The sequence below is a fragment of the Notamacropus eugenii genome, chromosome 3 (genome assembly GCF_028372415.1).
Source record: "Notamacropus eugenii isolate mMacEug1 chromosome 3, mMacEug1.pri_v2, whole genome shotgun sequence".
Lineage (NCBI taxonomy): Eukaryota > Metazoa > Chordata > Mammalia > Diprotodontia > Macropodidae > Notamacropus > Notamacropus eugenii.
In genome coordinates, this window is record NC_092874.1 from 477,068,953 (window position 1) to 477,088,386 (window position 19,434).

The window sequence follows — 19,434 nt, forward strand, 5'->3', positions numbered from 1 at the left end:
ATAAATGAAGTGGAACACGCTTGTATATTAAGCAGAAATGATCTTGAGAAGAAATCTAAGAACCCAAGGTTTACATGACAGGAGAGAATAATTAAGCAATTCCAAAAGAAACAAAGTTAGTATTGGCATGATGGATCTCTATGGACCACTGAGGCAGGAGGGGAAAAAGATGAAGAGTTATGGAAATAATCAAACATCAAGCATTTGATAATCAGGCATCATATGCCAGGCCCTATAGGAGATACTGGGAATATAAAGACATAAATAAAACAGTACTTGCCTTCAGGGGGCTTATATTCCATAAAGAATGAAAGATCGTACGGGGGAAGATGATAAATGATGTCCCTGGAAGAAGACTAAAACTTGCTTCATATTTTACTTTTTAAAAAATGAAGCAATTCACTGATGGCTCCCTCATCTTCTCTGCTGTTCATCTAACTTCGCTCAGATGTCTTCAGTCCTCCTTTCTTATAAAGAGATGGCTCTACTCCTTGACAAGGCAAGCCCCTCCACATACACAAGTCATCACTTCCAATCTTTCACTAGTCTATTACTCTCTCTGCCCACTGGCTGCTTCCCTACTTCCTAGAAACATGCCCATGTCTGTCCCATCCTCAGAAACAAAACAAAACAAAACAAAAGACCCTCACACAATCTGTCGATCCTCACTAACTACCATTCTCTATGTCTTCTCCCTTTTAAAGCTAAACTCGTTGAGAAATCCATCTATAATCATCCTTCCTTTGTATCCTTTCTTTTCTTTTTAACTTTTTGCAGTCTGGCTTCTAATCTCTTTATAGAATTGAAACTGCATTCTCCAAAGTTATCAGATATCTTCTAATCGCCAAGCATTTATGAGGTGTTTATGATACACAAGACACTGTATTAAATGCTAGAGGTATAAAGCAAACAATCCAAAAAAAAGAAACAGTCCCTCTCCTAACGGCATTGACTTTCTAAAAGGAGTCTTGGGTTCAATTCCTGGCTCTGCTACTTACTACCTGTGTCACTTTAGGCAAGTACTTAACCTCCATTTCCTTAACTGTAAAACGGCTAGCCTGGTCTACATGACCTCTGAGGTCTCTTCCAGGTCTAAATATATGATCTTCAGATGCTAAATCTAATCCTGCTACCACGTGATAGCAATTCAAATACTTTGATGCCCTCTTTCTGAATCTTGCAATTGATTAATCTTCATCTAATGAAATGACCTGATGACTTACCTAAACTCTATACATGCTATATCCCTCCAGTAGAAGGCAATTTGCTCCAGGGAAGAAGGGATACCAGGTTTTTATTTTGTTTTGGGGTGTGTGTGTGTGTGTGTGTGTGTGTGTGTGTTTGAATTCCCATAGCAAACAAAGAATTTGGCTCCTGCTAGTCATTGAGCCAATGCTGGTTGGAATGAATTGCTGGAGTTAGTTAAAATATTGTCCCTGATACTTTGGGCCACTCTGTCCTGGACCTCATCAAAGAAGCTTTCATTTCTGAAACTTTCAGAGAGTCTTATTTTAACAGGTCTATAGTATAGTCATAGAATGTAGGAGAATTCCAGTCCTGGATTCTGAAGACTCTTGGACAAAATCTGAATTCCAAAAGATGACAGGAATCCTCAAGAGGTCTCGAAATATGTTTTGTCAGGTTTCCAGGATGCTGGAGGTCAATTTATTCCTTCACTTCCTTCAAAGAATTCAGAATTCATTTCTCCTGATGTGGGCACTTGGGCACTCCTCCGGCAAAATAAATGTTTTGAGTGGCGCTAAGTAGTCATTTGAGGGTGACTGGAAAAATTTTTGCTGAAACACAGTGCTCAATTTTCTAGGACCTTGGCAACAGGTTGATACAGAACCCAGCTCAGAATTTACAGACTTTGTTCTGTTTTTCAGAACTGTTAGAGGGCTGTTAAAATGCTGTGGTGGCCAAAGAGACAGACCGTGCCCCAAATGGTGATTATCCACCTGAAATTATATTAGCCTTTGAGAGGATCCTAAGTGAACCTAGTCAGTGTCAGGGAAATTAACATAATAAGAAGCAAGAAGCTCTGACTTTCTCTTCTTCTCACTTCACGTTCCTCTTTTATATTAATGCCATTTAGAAGGAGGCTTTGGATCCACAGGGTTTTTGATTCAAGTGATGCTACTTTGGGGAGATTCCCAAAGAAGAATGATCTTCTATTCCACGCAAGGAAAGGATAGCAAAGAAATCAGGATTCTTTCCTAATCACTGTTCATTGGATTGTCCAACTTCTGTTCAAAGAGATACCTCAGAGAGGAGTGGCTTTTATTAAAATGTTAATGTTTTCACCCATCCAGGAGCTCAACTCTTTCTAGGATGGTGGTATGAGTTCACAAGGTAGGGAAGGAGGCAGCCATCCACCTTATCTGGATTTTGCACAATATTGTAGAACTGAGACTGAAGTGATAAAACACCAGGAAATAGCATAATATACTATGAATAGGAACGTTTCCTATGATTTTGAGGTAGCTCTTTGTTTTGGTATACAAACAAGAAAGACAATTTTTATGACTTTAAATTGAAAAAAAAAATGTCATCCAAAATGGCAAAGGTAATAAAAGATAGAAGTTAAATGGGGCTAAAGGAACATACACACACACACACACACATACACACATACACACACACACACACACACACACACACATTCACTGTTGATGGGGCTACAAATTGGGAAATACTTGGAATTTGGAAAGAAAATTCACCAATTCCACTACTAGGCATGTACTCCAGAGAAGTCACAGGCAGAAGAAAGAGCCCGCATATATGAGGAGATTCATAGTAGCAGCATATGTTGTAGAAAACCTCAAGAAAAAAGAGGATTGCCTTTTGACTTATAACAGATAAATAAATTATTAGATGTCAGTATAGCAGAACTCTATTGCACCGTAAGTAATAAAAATATAAAGAATTGAGAGAAAAACAGGAAGAGATGTGAAAGCTCTTAGGAAGCAAAATCAGGACAAAAGTATGCACAATGATTATAATAATGTAAATGGAAAGAATCCAAAAAGGAAGCTGATTGCACAGTAATTACAACAAACCATTCTGGTTTATGAAAAGAAGGGATGAGAAAATACATCTCTTCTTCTGGCAGGCAGTTGGTCAGCTATGTGTGGGGGATGTTCCATCCACCATAACATTTGGTCACTTTGACTGGGCTAAATTCAAGGGAGGGTTCAACTGGGATGAGTGTAAAGTCTTGAAATTCAAAGGTAAAGACAAATGTACACTTATAAAACTATTTTTTGAAGGAAAAAGATCAATGTTTTCTCATCTCTGAAGGAAATGTAAACTTTGGTAAGGAACAGAAGTGTGCAACATTGGCTATAGTTCCTGGAAACACAAAAGCAAGAGCAAATAATGAACCCATGTGTGATCCTGGGCAAATCACCAAAGTTTTCTCAGTCTCAAATTCCCCATCTGTAAAACTGGAATAGAAATACCCCCTATCTCCCAGGATTACTGTCAGGCTTGAGTGAGACAGCTGATGGGAAGGGCTTTGCAAATTTAGAGAGCCATCAAAATGCTCGTGTTGATAATGGTGACAGTGAAATAATGATGATGTCTTTGTGCTTAACCCAGTTCCTTAAGTGGTAAATTTGGTCACACACACACACACACACACACACACACACACACACACACATTGACCTTTCACACCTGGATATTCACAGACCAAAATAACTGGACTACATCCCAAACCAATCTGATTGGGAAAAGAATGTAGGAACTCCAGTAGGATCTATGTAGTCAAAAACATAAAAATCCTAGGGCAGGAGTTGTCTGTTTTTGTCTTTGAATGTTCAGAGCTTAGCTTAGTGCTTGGCACATGGAAGGTTCTTAGTACATGTTTCTTGACTTAAACATAATTGATTTGGCTCTATCTGTATGGTCTGATAATAGATGTATGTATATACACATGCATACATGCAAAAAAGCATGTGTAGTTAGTGTTGTGTCAGTTCAATAGTATCTGACTCTTCATGACCCTATCTGTAATTTGCTTAGTAAAATACTGGAGTGGTTTACCATTTCCTTCTCCTGCTCCTTTTATAGATGAGGAAAATGAAGAAAACAGGGTTAAGTGACTTGCTCAGGGTCACATAGGTATTAAGTGTCTGAGGTCAAGTTTGAACTGAAGTATTCTTGACCACAGGCCTGGCACTCTATCCACTGTGTCACCTAACACACAGATATATACATACATAGATATAAATATAGATATACAGAGATAGATATAGATATACATATCTGTGTGTATGTATATACACATATGTGTGTATAGATTATGTATGCACACATTTACAGATGTGTGTGTGTTTGATGGTACATTTTTTCAAAGTCTCTATATGAGAAAAGAGGGTCAGAAGCTTACTTCACTGAGCACACTGAAGGCCTCATTCAGAGCAATGTCCAGCATCCCAATTCCTTTGGCAGAAAGTTTGTCCAGATGTTCTCTGAAATGCTGAAATGACAAAATAAGAAGACATGTATTTTTTGTGTTATTAGAAATGGCACCCTAGAATTTAATGGCAGGGGCAAAACCAAAGGGAGATTTTCTTTTTTCTGATTAAGTCTTAGGATCGAGATTATTTCTTTCACTCCTGGTTTGTACCTCATAATCATATGAAATGTAAAGATCATACTTCCCAGGCAGCACCATTAAACTATTTTTTAAAAGGTGATGATGATGATGATAGGGAGGTTGATAATGGTGAAGATCATAATGACAATGACGATTGTGGTGGTGGTGGTGGTGATAATGATGGGGAGGAGGAGGAGGAATGAGAGAAGGAGGTAGTTGGTCTAGAGATAAAAGAGTTACAGAATGTTAAATTGGAGTCCAATGTCTCACTCAACGTGAGCTTACCCAAGAATCCCTTCTACAGGATACAGGAATCAGAATCAGTTATCCACCCTGTCCTTGAAGACTTCCAGTGACATGGAACCCATCACCTTTTGAGACAAACTCTTCCACTTTGAGATCACTTTAATGGCTAGGTCATTTTTCCTAACCTCAGGGATAAATGTACCCTTTTGTAACTTATCCCCATTACTCCTAGTTCTGCCTTCTGTAGCCAGAAAAACTGAACCTAATGACTTTTCCATGTAACAACCTCTCAACTACTTGAAATCAGAGATCTCTGGTGAGAAGCGATGGTGATGATTATAATAAAAAGACAATTGACCAGGGACTCTGGGGTTATTCATGAAAACAAAGGTCCTCTGCTAACCCTAAAGCATCCTATAAATGTCAGTCATTATTAAGGTTATTTCAGAGCAGGAAAGAAGGAAATAGCAGAAGTGCAGACCCTATTTCTAGTCTTTCTCCCACAGACAAGGTCAATTTTTATTGGAAGGGAAGATAGCCAAATCTAAACTCTACCAACTCTACCTTTCTATTGCTCCAACAGAAAAGGGAAGTAAGGAAAGGAAGAGCTATTGATAGAGCAAAGAAGATGGGAGCAGGAAGGCATCAGCTGATACTCTTTATAACATGAAGACAGAAGTTTCCTCCAGCAACTAGACTTGGTTCTGCTTGGACAAGGGAATTAATGTCATTTCTAGAGCACACACCTGTACTCTGGCCAACTTTTTCCTACTACCCCAACAAGAGCTCAGACTGCTTCTGGAACTTGGTTTCTGACAGATCAACTTTCACTTCATGTTACTCACAACCAAGCTTTCCTCCCACTTACTGGTCATGTTCCCTTGCTATCCCTTTCTTTGCCCCTCTGATTCCCCTTTATGTTATACCTTCCCCTGTGACAATATAAGCTCCGTGGTGCAGACTATATTACTTGTTTGTATTTGTGGCCACATGGTTTATCACAGTACCTGGCACATAGCACTAAATAATTCCAGGTTCATTCATTCATTCATTCATTCATTCTTTCATTCATTCATTGCAGAAGCTATTTCAAGACACCTTGTCTTTGCTGAATGATTACTGATGAAGAGAGAAGCTAGGTGGAATGTTGTCAAGTGACAGAAAAACTTGGCCACTGTTATTATAATTAAGTGGTCATCAACCTTCATTTTTTTTGCCCTTCTCAAAGACTGAGTCCCTTGGATAGTCACCATGCCTATGACAGTGTGTGTGTGTGTGTGTGTGTGTGTGTGTGTGTGTGTGTGTGTGTGTTACATTATCCCAAAATTTGGGCAAACTGTTCCACAGGACAATCTGTGGTGAGTTAGTGAAAGCTACATGTTCGATTAAGCAGAAGGAGGATCCAACCTTTTTTGTTAAATAAATGGGTATATTTCTGACCTGAAATGAAGACAAAGACAGATTCTCTCTCTCTCTCTCTCTCTCTCTCTCTCTCTCTCTCTCTCTCTCTCTCTCTCTCTCTCTCTCTCTCTCTCTCTCTCACTCTCCTCTAAATTTGTCTCTCAGAGAGAAGCATAGATGGATGAACAGCCAAATGCATGGATCCATGGATACATTGATCGATAGATTGCTGAATGAGTGGATAGATAGGAAAACAAATATGGATTTATTCACTGATGTAGGGAACTCGTGGACAAAGAAATGTCCTCTACCAGTATAGTTCATCACCTTTGTGATTTATAGCTTTAGTGAATGACCTAAAGCAACTCAGTGATCATCTCAAAGTCACCCAGTCAGCTCATATAAGAGGCAGGTTTGCAACTCAAATCTTCCTCATTCTGAGCACAATTCTCCTGCCTGCTGCCTCTCATATTACAAAGGGAGATGGAGAGGGAGAGAGGAGACAGACCAAGACACTCTAGGTCACGGGAAAGAGCACAATGGAATCAACATTTCTTTTTTTTCCTACTTGACTCATCCCAATACTTTTCCATTAAGATGAACAATTCTTTCCACAGTGAACAGAGCCTGTGGCACATGAAGACACTCTTTGGAGGCATTTTGAGGGAGGAAAAAAGGCAGAAAACCAAATGAGAAATGTTTGGGGGTAATTGCCCAAACAAGTGCTATAGTTTTTCCTGACCATATTCTGGTTGTGCCCAGAACATACAATCAAGAACAAGAGAGGAACACCCGCTCATTATAATCGAGTACATTTTGTCACGGAAAACTCTGCATGAAATGGTTGGACTTATCAGGTGGCTTGTCTCAGTGAATTGTTTTACGAAGCCTGGTCTGTTTCTCCCTTGGCCTGCCAAATGGAATCTGGCTCTTCCATGGGCAATTAGGAATTACATTCCTGTTCTAAGTCTCATGTTACTTATCCCTAGTGTATGATGTGGACTATGCTCCTTCTGCCTCAAAGCTGAGATCCTAATGGACAATTTTCCTAGTACTGCTCTGGGCTTATGGAACCACAGGTGTCAAAGGTATAATAACTGGGTCAGATCCATGAGACTTTGCCACAGGGTGGCAGAAATGAGAGGGCTCACGATTTTAACACATGCTCTCCTTCAGCAGAGTAGAAACAAGCCCAGGGAGGAACAGTTCAGAGACTGGTTAAGGAATAGGAAAAAGAAGGCTCTAGTTCCAGGAGGCTGAAAGCAGACTGTAGCCTGCTCAATCTCACCTTCTCTCACTCTGTCACATAAGGAAATGTCCAATTTGTCCTGCTTTACCCTATTTTCTCTCCAGAGCCTCCTTTCCCCTTCCTCCTTCCCAGGAGCTATAATCTTTCTCCTAACTATCTTCCAGAAGCAGAGATGCTTCTCCTTGGCAACAACGAGCAATAATTCCAATGCCACCTTTCCTTTTGCAGATATTTAGGAGAGGGAATCTCCCTAAGATGTTTCTAGTGAAGATGGCAATCCCAAATACCATGGGTTGAATGAAGTGACCTCCAAGGTCCCTTCCAGCTCTGAATCTATACAATAAGACACTTTAGTATTTCATCAAAGTTAAAAAAAAAACTCAATTTATCTCAATCTCATTTTGTATTTTTTCTATCATGAATCACAAAGTACATTTCCTATTGGTGTTGTTTGACATGGACAGTGGTTATGCCAGGCACTGAAACTACTACTTACAGTTTTGTCAGTCATAAGTATATAGGCAAGGTTCAATTGATAGCGCAGAGGACTGAGCTTAGAATCAGCATATCTGGATTAAAATCCTGGCTCAATAGCAAACAGCCTGTATGCCTTGTACAAATCACATTTCTCTGGGGCTCCTTTTCGAGTGCATATTGAAATAGATGCCCACTGAAGTCCCTTCTACTTCTAAAGTTCTGACCCTATGACCTCACCATATTCTCCTGGGCACCCAGTTCCAGTGTTATTTCTTCTTCCTAAATTCTATCCACCTCTTCTATCTTGAGCCTCTCAGCCCTACGTGAGATTAGTCACACAATCTTTCCCACATGGAAGGAGAAAGAGTATCCTAATATAGAGGGAGGATGAGTGGAGGGAGTTTGGGTACCACATAAGGATGAGGCCTAGTGTCACTTCCCCTGTCAAATGACCAGGTTGAATTAAGTGATGGCCAAGGTCTCTTCCAAATATGATTCTCCCTAGGTCTAATGTCTAGTAATTTCTTCCTTCCTCATAATTCTAGAATACTATCATGGGTTCCACACACTTCAGTATTGAATTCTATACTGCATTTGAGTTGAGCATCTATGTTTATGCACATATACATTCTGCCTCTACAAGGAAACTTTAAATGGCTTGAGAAAGAGACTGATTCTTTTCCTGGAAACCTCATAGTATCTTCAAAGTCATATGTTCCCTGGAGATGTTAATAAAGACTTATCAGATCAGCTCATCACAGAAAAGAAGGATGCTTTGGCCGCCAACTCTTCCAAGCTCTACCTGAACAACAATCCTTTCACCAATTTTGCCATAAGCAGTCCCCAGCCTCTGTGTGGGAGAGGGGGAGCCCATCATCTCGAGGCTGTCTATTCAATTTTCAGATAGTTATCTGTGTTAGGAAGTTTCCCCCACCCCTAACCCTGCCCCTTCCTGCTGAGCCTCAGTTTGCCTGTTTTCAACTTCCACCTTTGGCTCCTGGTTCTGTCCTGGCAGGCATGGGGAAGGCATAAGGGATTTAGTGATCTCAAATAGTGCAACTCTGCACCAGAGCACCCTGGCTCACTAGACCTCTGCATGTCTAGGGCTCTACCTCTCCGGGCAGCTGTAGATCAAGTAAGCTTCCTCAGCTGCCATAACACACTGCTTAATCATTCTGAACTTAACAGCCCATGAAAAATGAAGGTGAAAACCCTTTAATTAATCTGCAAAAGTCTCATTATACCTGCATTTGACCAGATGAACAATCCCTCATTGTATTCCAGCACAATTGTCACTGAAGGTGTTGGGCATTCTAGAGTAGCCCACATTGGGATCTAGAAAGGGGCCAAGAGCTCTTGGGGGGTACTCTGGCTTAAAATGCTGAGCCACCTGGAAGCCTCCAGAGGGACTGGGAATTTTAATAGGGCCCAAAGTTAGTTTGAGTTGGCACCTGCCCTTGCATGTGCATTCTGGTCATCTGATGTCATATCTGTCAACTGCATCTAATTGTATCCAAGCACAACAGTTTATCCAGCACCACCTTTTAATAATAATGGTCTGCTAACCTTCCTGCTGGCTGCAGCCCCATGTCTCAGGAGGAGAGAACTTCGGGACAACTATTCCTTTTACTGAGAAGTATTCTGAGCAAAAACTAACAGTATGTCAGACATTTTTCCTTAATTCTCCTTTGTAACCAGGCTGGTTGTGATTTTTTAAAATTTTGTGTGTTTTAGCCTAGTATTAATCAGATCCATATTGTAGATTCTCCATTCTGTGCCTCAGCTGAAGTCTAAATGCTCTTGTCCTTTTCAGCTTACAAATTCTTAAAGTCAATCTATCCTCCCCTTCTACTGTGCCTCCTCACGCAATGTGAAACCTTTGGACCAAACATGGATATCTTATCTTTGTAGTTTATGCTTATTGATATGGGCATATGTCATTTCCATCAACAGAATATAAGTTCTTTGAGGGCAAAGACCACAGTCCTTTTTGTCTGTGTATCCATAGAGTGGAACACAGTGTTTTGCCCCGGCGAGTGTTCATTGATTGACTGATTGAAGAATTCAGTCTTTACCTTCTTTTTTTCACCTCCATGATTTTTCTTAACCTCCCCAGTAACTTTGAAAATATCTCTGCCTTCTCCACCCTCATCCACTACACTTGAATCACAGTTGGTGAATTCCCTTTGTTCACTACTTTAAAAATAAGTTTTGAATTGATCCTTTGTTTCTTATAGATTCAGAGTTATCCCCAGTATCTTTCCCAATCTCTTCCTCTCAGAGAGCCTTTGTCAGTCAGAAATGTGTCAGGCCAGATTTGAACTCAGGAGAAAGATTCTTCCTGACTCCAGGTCTGTCACTCTATGCGCTATGTCGCCACCTAGCTGTCTAACTTCTGGCACACCGATTCAAAGGGCTCTTCCTCTTCCAATTCATTTCTACAATGATTTTATTTGTGCTCATTTTCTTTATATTTAATCTGCATGTAAATGTGTGCCAAAGATACTGAGGGCAGGAAATTTTACTGCTCTGGTGCTCAGTTTCCTCCTCTATAAAATGAGGGGGTTGGACTAGATATCTTCCAAGGTCCTTTTCAGTTCTAAATCTATGATCCAATGATAGTTTTTGATGTGTTGTGTGAGGTTCTGGGGTACAAATACAGAAAGAAAGAAAGAAAGAAAGAAAGAAAGAAAGAAAGAAAGAAAGAAAGAAAGAAAGAAAGAAAGAAAGAAAGAAAGAAAGAAAGAAAGAAAGAAAGAAAGAAAGAAAGAAAGAAAGAAAGAAAGAAAGAAAGAAAGAAAGAGAGAGAAAGGAAGGGAGAGAGGGAGAAAGGAAGAAAGGAAGAAAGAAAGAAAGAAAGAAAGAAAGAAAGAAAGAAAGAAAGAAAGAAAGAAAGAAAGAAAGAAAGAAAGAAAGAAAGAAAGGAAGGAAGGAAGGAAGGAAGGAAGGAAGGAAGGAAGGAAGGAAGGAAGGAAGGAAGAAAGAAAGAAAGAAAGAAAGAAAGAAAGAAAGAAAGAAAGAAAGAAAGAAAGAAAGAAAGAAAGAAAAAGAAAGAAAAAGAAAGGAAGGAAGGAAGAAAGAAAGGAAGGAAGGAAGGAAGAAAGGAAGAAAGGAAGGAAGGAAGGAAGGAAGGAAGGAAGGAAGGAAGGAAGGAAGGAAGGAAGAGGGAGGGAGGGAGAGTGAAAGGAGGAAGGGAGTGAGGAAGGAAGAAGCTGGAATCTAAAGGATTCTGTTTAAAGGAAGCATGTGAATAGGTTATATTTGTGTGTGTGTGTGTGTGTGTGTGTGTGTGTGTGAAACATGTTATATTGCACAGTGCTTCAAATATGAATTTAAACAATGATTTAAAGTTAGAAAGAACCTTGGAGGACATCTAACCAAATCTTCTTTACCTTAGAGTGGAGAGAACTAAGAGTCAGCCCAATGTCAACACACGCTCACATGATTAGTTAAGATCCCAGATCTTAACCAGTCCCTCTATCTACACATCCAACACCTTTCTTCTTGTGTCACATTTCAATCACCAGATCCAATTAAAGTCAAAAAAATTTAGCAATATCCAAGGAGAGTAAGCAATAAAATACATGAATACTGGGGGAAAAACTCTTATTTACACTGTCTCCCTCATTAGAATATGAACTCCTCCAGGTCAAGAATTCTTTTTTTTCTTGGACACTAAACACCTAGAGCAGTGACCACACGTAGTAAGTGCTCAAAAACGCTTATTGACTGGCTACATATAAATTTATTAAGATCAGATTGTGAGAAACAAAAAGGAAACGCCATTTCTGCATCTTCAAAATGCCTGGCTTTGTTATTTCATGGTACAAAACACAGCCATGTCTAAAGATTATTTGCTGAAATTTGGAACTAGGCCCAAAAGGCTATGAAACTGTGCATTTCCTATGCCCCAGCAACACCACTGCTACATCTATATCCAATGACAACAAAGAAAAAGGAGAAGGACATATCTGTACACAAATATGCATAGTAGCTCTTTTTTGGGGTGGCAAAGAATTGGAAATTGAGGGGATGCCCATCATTTGGGGAATGGCTGAACAAGCTGTGGTTTATGATTGTGATAGAATATTATTTTGCTATAAGAAATGATGAGCGAGATGGTTTCAGAAAAATCTGGAAAGCCTTATATATACTTAGGCAAAGTGAAGTTAACAGAACAGGAGAACAGAAATATTATGCAATGATCATCTATGAATGACTTAGTTATTCCCAGCAATACAATGGTCCAAGACGAATCCAAAGAACTATGATGAAAATACTATCCATCTCTAGAGACAGACTGATGAACTCTTAATGCAGATTCAATCATACTTTTTTACTCTCCTTATTTTATTGTTTTATTTTGTTTGTGTTCTCTTTTGCAACATGGATCACAGGGAAAAAATATTTTGCCTGACTTCACATGTATAATCAATATTATATAGCTTGCCCCCTCAAGAGGAAGGGTTAGGATGGAAGGGAGGGAATTTTAAATTCAGTTTTTAAAGTGAATGTTCATTTGTTTAAAATGTAATTGGAAAACATTTAAAGAAATGTTATATATATATATATGTTTTGAAGATGACTTCTTTGACCCTTGGAAGATGAGTTTTTATCACAGACAGATGTGCAACCAGTATAGGAAAAAACTGTAGCCTGCGATATTGCTTGAAAATCAGTCACTTCCATAAACAACCCTCATTAAATGGAGACCAGGCAACATTATTTTTAAAAAATGAAATAAAATTTCATGGCATGAAAAACAAACAATGGATTTGAAATTGTGACCCTTTCTATTTTAATAGCATATTTTAATAAAAGGGAGAGAAAGAATGTTTTTACACATTTGCTCAAATCATCCCTGTTGCATGGGCCATGATTCCAAAGCTCTTGACACAGTGGCATTTTGCTGGTGACCTATGGTACCTGGTTCACTCACCCTGGGGGCACATTCAAGTCTTGCAGTGAAGCAGTAAAGACCTTCCAGATGGGTAGGTAGTTCCAAGGAAATAACAATTCTTCCCTACCAGATCTTTACTTAGATAGCTACTGATCCATCTCTCTATATCACTAACAACATTTTTTTTCTTATCTGCCTATGTAGTGACAATAAATGTTTGAATTCCTCTCTGATTAAAACTAGGGTTCAGGTTAGGAGAAGTGTCTCCAGGGAAATCAATCTGTCTACTCCACAAAACAGATCCTCTCTGGGGAAATATTCCCAAGGAGTTAATTAGCTGGTTGAGAAGAAACATTAACTCTTCAAGGACCACAAAGCAGTAAAGATCAATATAATAGGAGGATAGAATTTAGAGCCAGAATAGATGTAAAAAGTCATTTGCTTCAACTCTTATCATTTTACATATAAAGCAATGGAGTCCTAGAGAGATTAGTTGACTTCTCCAAAGCCACAGTTTATAAATAGCAGAGCTGAGATTTGAACCCAGATGGCCTAACATCAAATTCAACATTATTCTACTATGTATTAAACAGAAATATTTTAAAAAATAATACACACAGCATGTAACAAACTACTAAAAATCATTATTTTAAATGATATGGGCTTAAAATATCTATTTCTGACATTATTTGAAGACATTAACTCTGATATCTGAACTACAATAGACTTATAAAGGAAAATAGAATGTAAGTAAGTTCCTTAAAGACAGGGACTGATAAAGATATGTGTATCCTCAGGACTTAACATGTGCTCGGAGCACATAACAGACACTCAATATCTGCTTGTGGAATTGAACCAAATTTGGGGACGGTCCTATTCTTTTACACACATCGATCAAATTGGACACTGGCAGGAGACAAGAGATGAGATAACTAACCTGAACGTAAGATCAGCTGACATTCCTTATGTTCTTAGGAAGATTATTGAATTAACATTTGGCAAATTAGATTCTGTTTGTGCCAAATGGGAAAATCACTTTTAAGTGAAAACAGGCAAGAAAAATCAAAGTATGAAAGTTGAACATAGAATATTTTCCATTTTCATCAATTTCAAACAAAAAGGCATAGATTGTTCCTAACTTTAGTAACTGTAAAAGGATGATTTCCAAGTTTACTTCTGTACTCAGGTCCTTCATCCTCTTTGTCTACTCTCCTATCATTCCCAATCCAGGACTTCTCCAAATATATATAAAAATCCAATAGGAAAAATGTGTACCACTGGCAACAGAAAACATCAAATTATGCAGTGCAGATGTGTTGGGTTTGTGTACTAGCCATTCCATCCTATCAAGAATATCGCCACTTGTCATGTCCTTCCTCCCTTAAAAATGGGATGGAAAGCTTAATATAGCCCAATGGAAAGAGTAATGGTTCTGAAATCCAAAGGCCTGAGTTCCAATCTGATATTTACTGCCTCTGTGATTTGGGATAAATTAATTTCCTGGGTCTCAATTTCCTTATCTGCAAAATTAGGGGGTAAAAAAGATAACCTTTGAGATCCTTTGAGGTCTAGAGCTCTGATCTCTGATCTTGATTTCAGTAGCTATTGCAGGGAGACATCAGGGCATAATGAAATGAATGAGAAGCTGAAGACCTGGCTTTGAATGCCTCTAACACATACTGGTTTTATGGCACTGGGCAAGTCACTCACTGGAGTGACTCACTCTCTTTGATATACATAGATATTTCCTACAATAACTTGGATCATAACCTATCCAAACCTCACCCATATTCTCCACAAATTTCCCAAGAGGGATCTCAACCAACATACTCAAGATCTTTCTAATGGCCTCTTCATATTGGAGAAATTCCTGTCCTAAGTCCCCAATCTCACTGCATGGCCACCCCATGAAACAGAAAAAGGAAGTAAATGCAAATATAAAATGTAAAAGTAGTGTGGGGAATCTGAAGTTAAGAATGAGTTAATATTGGTACAGGATCAAAGAAGGTAGGGGCTCCTTGTTTGGAGGTGAATGGACAATGAGCCTTGAAAACAGAGGGAAGTTAAAGCTCCTCGATTCATCTGCATCTGCTTTCTCTTCCAATGAAATGAAATCTCCATATGGAAATGACAGAATAAAAATATCTAGCAAGATTTGAATTCAAGCTAAGTGAGGAGATATTAAGATAATAACTTGCAAGGACGTAAGTTCAGGCTCAAGATCAAGAACAATTTCCTTATAACTAAAACTATCCCATAGTGGAATGTGCTGCTTCCCAAGATGGTAGGTTCTCCATTCCTTGGAGGTCTTCAATGGATGACCACTTGTCAAGAATGTTACATTGAGGATTCATCTCATATGAAATGTGGAGGCTGAACTACATGACTACTGAAATCTTTTCCAAGTCTCAACTTGAGCTAGATTTAAATTTTCAAAACAAAATTCATTGAAACTTGTTTTAATCTATCAAAAATAGTTTATGTACTTTCTCCATGTTTTCTAGTGGACATAAGGGTAAGGTGAATGGGGGAGAAAAAGGAATATCTCTTCTCAAACATTCTCTGGAGCAGAATTTCTTCTTTCCTGTTCTTCCTAATTTAGGAACTGTAAAATATGAGCAATTAGTCACAGATATACAAGAAATTATATAAAAACTTAAATATTCCTTTCAAACCCAATTGTTTTTGATGTTCTCTTGTTTTGTGCTTCCATGTCCTATAATCATCACATGGAAGTACATGGATTGATATCATGAGCTGGCTTTGTGATCATGACTTGGTTTGTCTCTTCTTCATCAGTCTAGGCTTCATTCTTTGAACATCACAGTAACACAAGGCAGCAACAATCCATTCTGAGGTCATTTATGAATGCATGAAGTACATTGATATGAACTCTACAAGTTTAGGCAAAGCTCAACCAATGTTAAATATGCATCTCTCAACTGTACTTTAATATCCAAGGATTGCATGTCTTTCAAAGAAAACATGGTGACATAGAAATGCCTATTTTTATGCTAATGTCTGTTTTAACTGAGAAATAGGATACTTCCAACAAAAGTAGCCCTTTTGTGAAGCTGAAACAAAAATTCTCTCAACTCCAACTCTACCAATAAGAATGCATGTTATTGGGGGCGGAGCCAAGATGGCGGAGTAGAAAGACACACATACGCTAGCTCCAAACCCACATCCCATAAAATATCTGTAAAAAAGAACTCCCAACAAATTCTGGAGTAGCAGAAGCCACAGAACAACACAGTGGACGAGATTTCTGTTCCAGAGAGCCCAGAAAACCTCTCGCAAAAGGTCCTTCGCACTGTGGACCCCGGAGGTGAGCCCAGCCCTGCCTTGGCCACACAGCACCAAGAGGAGCGGATCCAAGCAGGCTTCAGGGATGGAATCTCCAGCGGCCGCGGGGGTGCCTCCACCCACAGGTGACAAGGGTTGGTGAGAGGGTCTCTTTGGCAGGTTGAGAGGGGAGTGGGGTGCCCCCATAACTCAGGCCCCCTTGGGAGGCAGCAGCAGAGGCAGGAGCAGACCAAGGCTCCCCAAGCAGGCAGGAGCTCTGATCCATTGTTGAAGGTCTCTGGAAAAACCCTCTGAGGGAACTGAGCCTCGAGAGGTGGACCTGCTCCGACCTGAGCACCTGAACTTGATCTCACACTGAATAGCAGCCCTGCCCCCACCCAAAGCCCCGAGGCTGGGAAGCAGCATTTGAATCTCAGACCCCAAGCACTGGCTGGGAGGATCTGGAGGCCAAGTGGATGTGAAGAGAATATTCAGAAGTCAAGTCACTGGCTGGGAAAATGCCCAGAAAAGGGAAAAAAAAAAATAAGACTATAGAAGGTTACTTTCTTGGTGAACAAGTATTTCCTCCCTTTCTTTCTGATGAGGAAGAACAATGCTTACCATCAGGGAAAGACACAGAAGTCAAGGCTTCTGTATCCCAGCCCACTCAATGGGCTCAGGCTATGGAAGAGCTCAAAAAGGATTTTGAAAATCAAGTTAGAGAGGTGGAGGAAAAACTGGGAAGAGAAATGAGAGACATGCAAGCAAAGCATGAAAAACAAGTAAACATCCTGCTAAAGGAGACCCAAAAAAATGCTGAAGAAAATAACACCTTGAAAAATAGGCTAACTCAATTGGCAAAAGAGGTTCAAAAAGCCAATGAGGAGAAGAATGCTTTCAAAAGCAGAATTAGCCAAATGGAAAAGGAGATTCAAAAGCTCACTGAAGAAAATAGTTCTTTCAAAATTAGAATGGAACAGATGGAGGCCAATGACTTTATGAGAAACCAAGAAATCACAAAACAAAGCCAAAAGAATGAAAAAATGAAAAATAATGTGATATATCTCATTGGAAAAACAACTGACCTGGAAAATAGATCCAGGAGAGACAACTTAAAAATTATGGGCCTACCTGAAAGCCATGATCAAAAAAAGAGCCTAGACATCATCTTTCATGAAATTATCAAGGAAAACTGCCCTGAGATTCTAGAACCAGAGGGCAAAATAAGTATTCAAGGAATCCACAGATCACTGCCTGAAAGAGATCCAAAAAGAGAAACTCCTAGGAACATTGTGGCCAAATTCAAGAGTTCCCAGGTCAAGGAGAAAATATTGCAAGCAACTAGAAAGAAACAATTCCAGTATTGTGGAAATACAATCAGGATAACACAAGATCTAGCAGCTTCTACATTAAGGGATCGAAGAGCATGGAATAGGATATTCCAGAAGTCAAAGGAACTAGGACTAAAACCAAGAATCACCTACCCAGCAAAACTGAGTATAATACTTCAGGGGAAAAATTGGTCTTTCAATGAAATAGAGGACTTTCAAGCATTCTTGATGAAAAGACCATAGCTGAAAAGAAAATTTGACTTTCAAACACAAGATTGAAGAGAAGCATGATAAGGTAAACAGCAAAGAGAAGTCATAAGGGACTTACTAAAGTTGAACTGTTTACATTCCTACATGGAAAGACAATATTTGTAACTCTTGAAATTATTCAGTATCTGGGTACTGGGTGGGATTACACACACACACATGCACATGCACACACACACACATAGAGATAGAGTGCACAGAGTGAATTGAAGAGGATGGGATCATATCTTAAAAAAATGAAATCAAGCAGTGAGAGAGAAATATATTGGGAGGAGAAAGGGAGAAATGGAATGGGGCAAATTATCTCTCATAAAAGAGGCAAGCAAAAGACTTATTAGTGGAGGGATAAAGAGGAGAGGTGAGAGAAAAACAGGAAGTTTACTCTCATCACATTCCACTAAAGGAAGGCATAAAATGCACACTCATTTTGGTATGAAAACCTATCTTACATTACAGGAAAGTGGGGGATAAGGGGATAAGCAGGGTGGGGGGGGGGATGATGGAAGGGAGGGCATGGGCAGGAGGGAGCAATTTGAGGTCGACACTCATGGGGAGGGACAGGATCAAAAAAGAGAATAGAAGCAATGGGGGGGCAGGATAGGATGGAGGGAAATATAGTTAGTCTGATACAACACGACTATTATGGAAGTCATTTGCAAAACTAAACAGATATAGCCTATATTGAATTGCTTGCCTTCCAAAGAGAAGGGGTGGGGAGGGAGGGAGGAAAAGAAGTTGGAACTCAAAGTTTTAGGAACAACTGTCGAGTACTGTTCTTGCCACTAGGAAATAAGAAATACAGGTAAAGGGGTATAGAAAGTTATTTGGCTCTACAGGACAAAAGAGAAGATGGAGACAAGGGCACAGAGGGATGATAGAAGAGAGAGCAGATTGGTGATAGGGGCAATTAGAATGCTTGGTGTTTTGGGGTGGGGGGGCACCAAAGGGGAGAAAATTTGGAACCCAAAATTTTGTGAAAATGAATGTTAAAAGATAAATAAATAAATTAATTTAAAAAAAAAAAAAGATACAGACAGAATAGATTGGAAACAATCTTGAGGGAATGGCCAGTAAAAATGTCTCAAGGGGATCAGTGTCACTGGATCACATAGTATGTGGAGAGTGAGGTATAAGAAAACTGGAAAAGTAGGAAGGGGCCAGGTTGTGAAGGGCTTTAAAAGTCAGGAGTTTTTTTATTTGATTCTGCAGGTCATAGGGAGACATAGGAGTTGATTGTTGGGAGGAGGGGATAGGAAGACTGTGGAAATGGTGGCATATGATCAGACCTGTGGTTTAGGAAGGTCACTTTGACAGCAGAGTGGAGGATAAACTCAGAGTAAAAGCAAATGTAAATCACACACACACACACACACACACACACATACTGTAAAATACCTTCATCTTCAGATGCAGGCCAGTTCATAAATACTTATTGAATGTTTACTACAAGCAAGGTATTTTATATATTTCTTTCTGTAAACTTGAGTCTTCTCATTGGCCTCCTAACAATACCATGGCTTTGTGACTTTGGGCAAGTCACTTCTTTGTTCATTTATTTCTGTTTTCAGAAAAAAAGTATAAATGTGTTAAAAGATTACTATTTGGGCATATCAGTTAGAAGAATATAAAATCCCCAAAAGGATTAGTAACATTCCATGGATCCTGGAGTGGACCC

At 39.3% G+C, this 19,434-nt stretch overlaps 1 protein-coding gene across 2 annotated transcripts in view; it reads right to left on the reverse strand.

Annotated features, from left to right (window-relative positions):
* CACNA2D3 (calcium voltage-gated channel auxiliary subunit alpha2delta 3) overlaps positions 1-19,434 on the reverse strand; it is a 1,103,218-nt gene that overhangs the window by 552,716 nt on the left and 531,068 nt on the right. For both annotated transcript variants that reach the window (XM_072599035.1, XM_072599036.1), the window contains exon 10: positions 4,394-4,483. In XM_072599035.1, the coding sequence (XP_072455136.1) occupies positions 4,394-4,483 (90 nt within the window). The remainder of the gene's footprint in view (positions 1-4,393; positions 4,484-19,434) is intronic.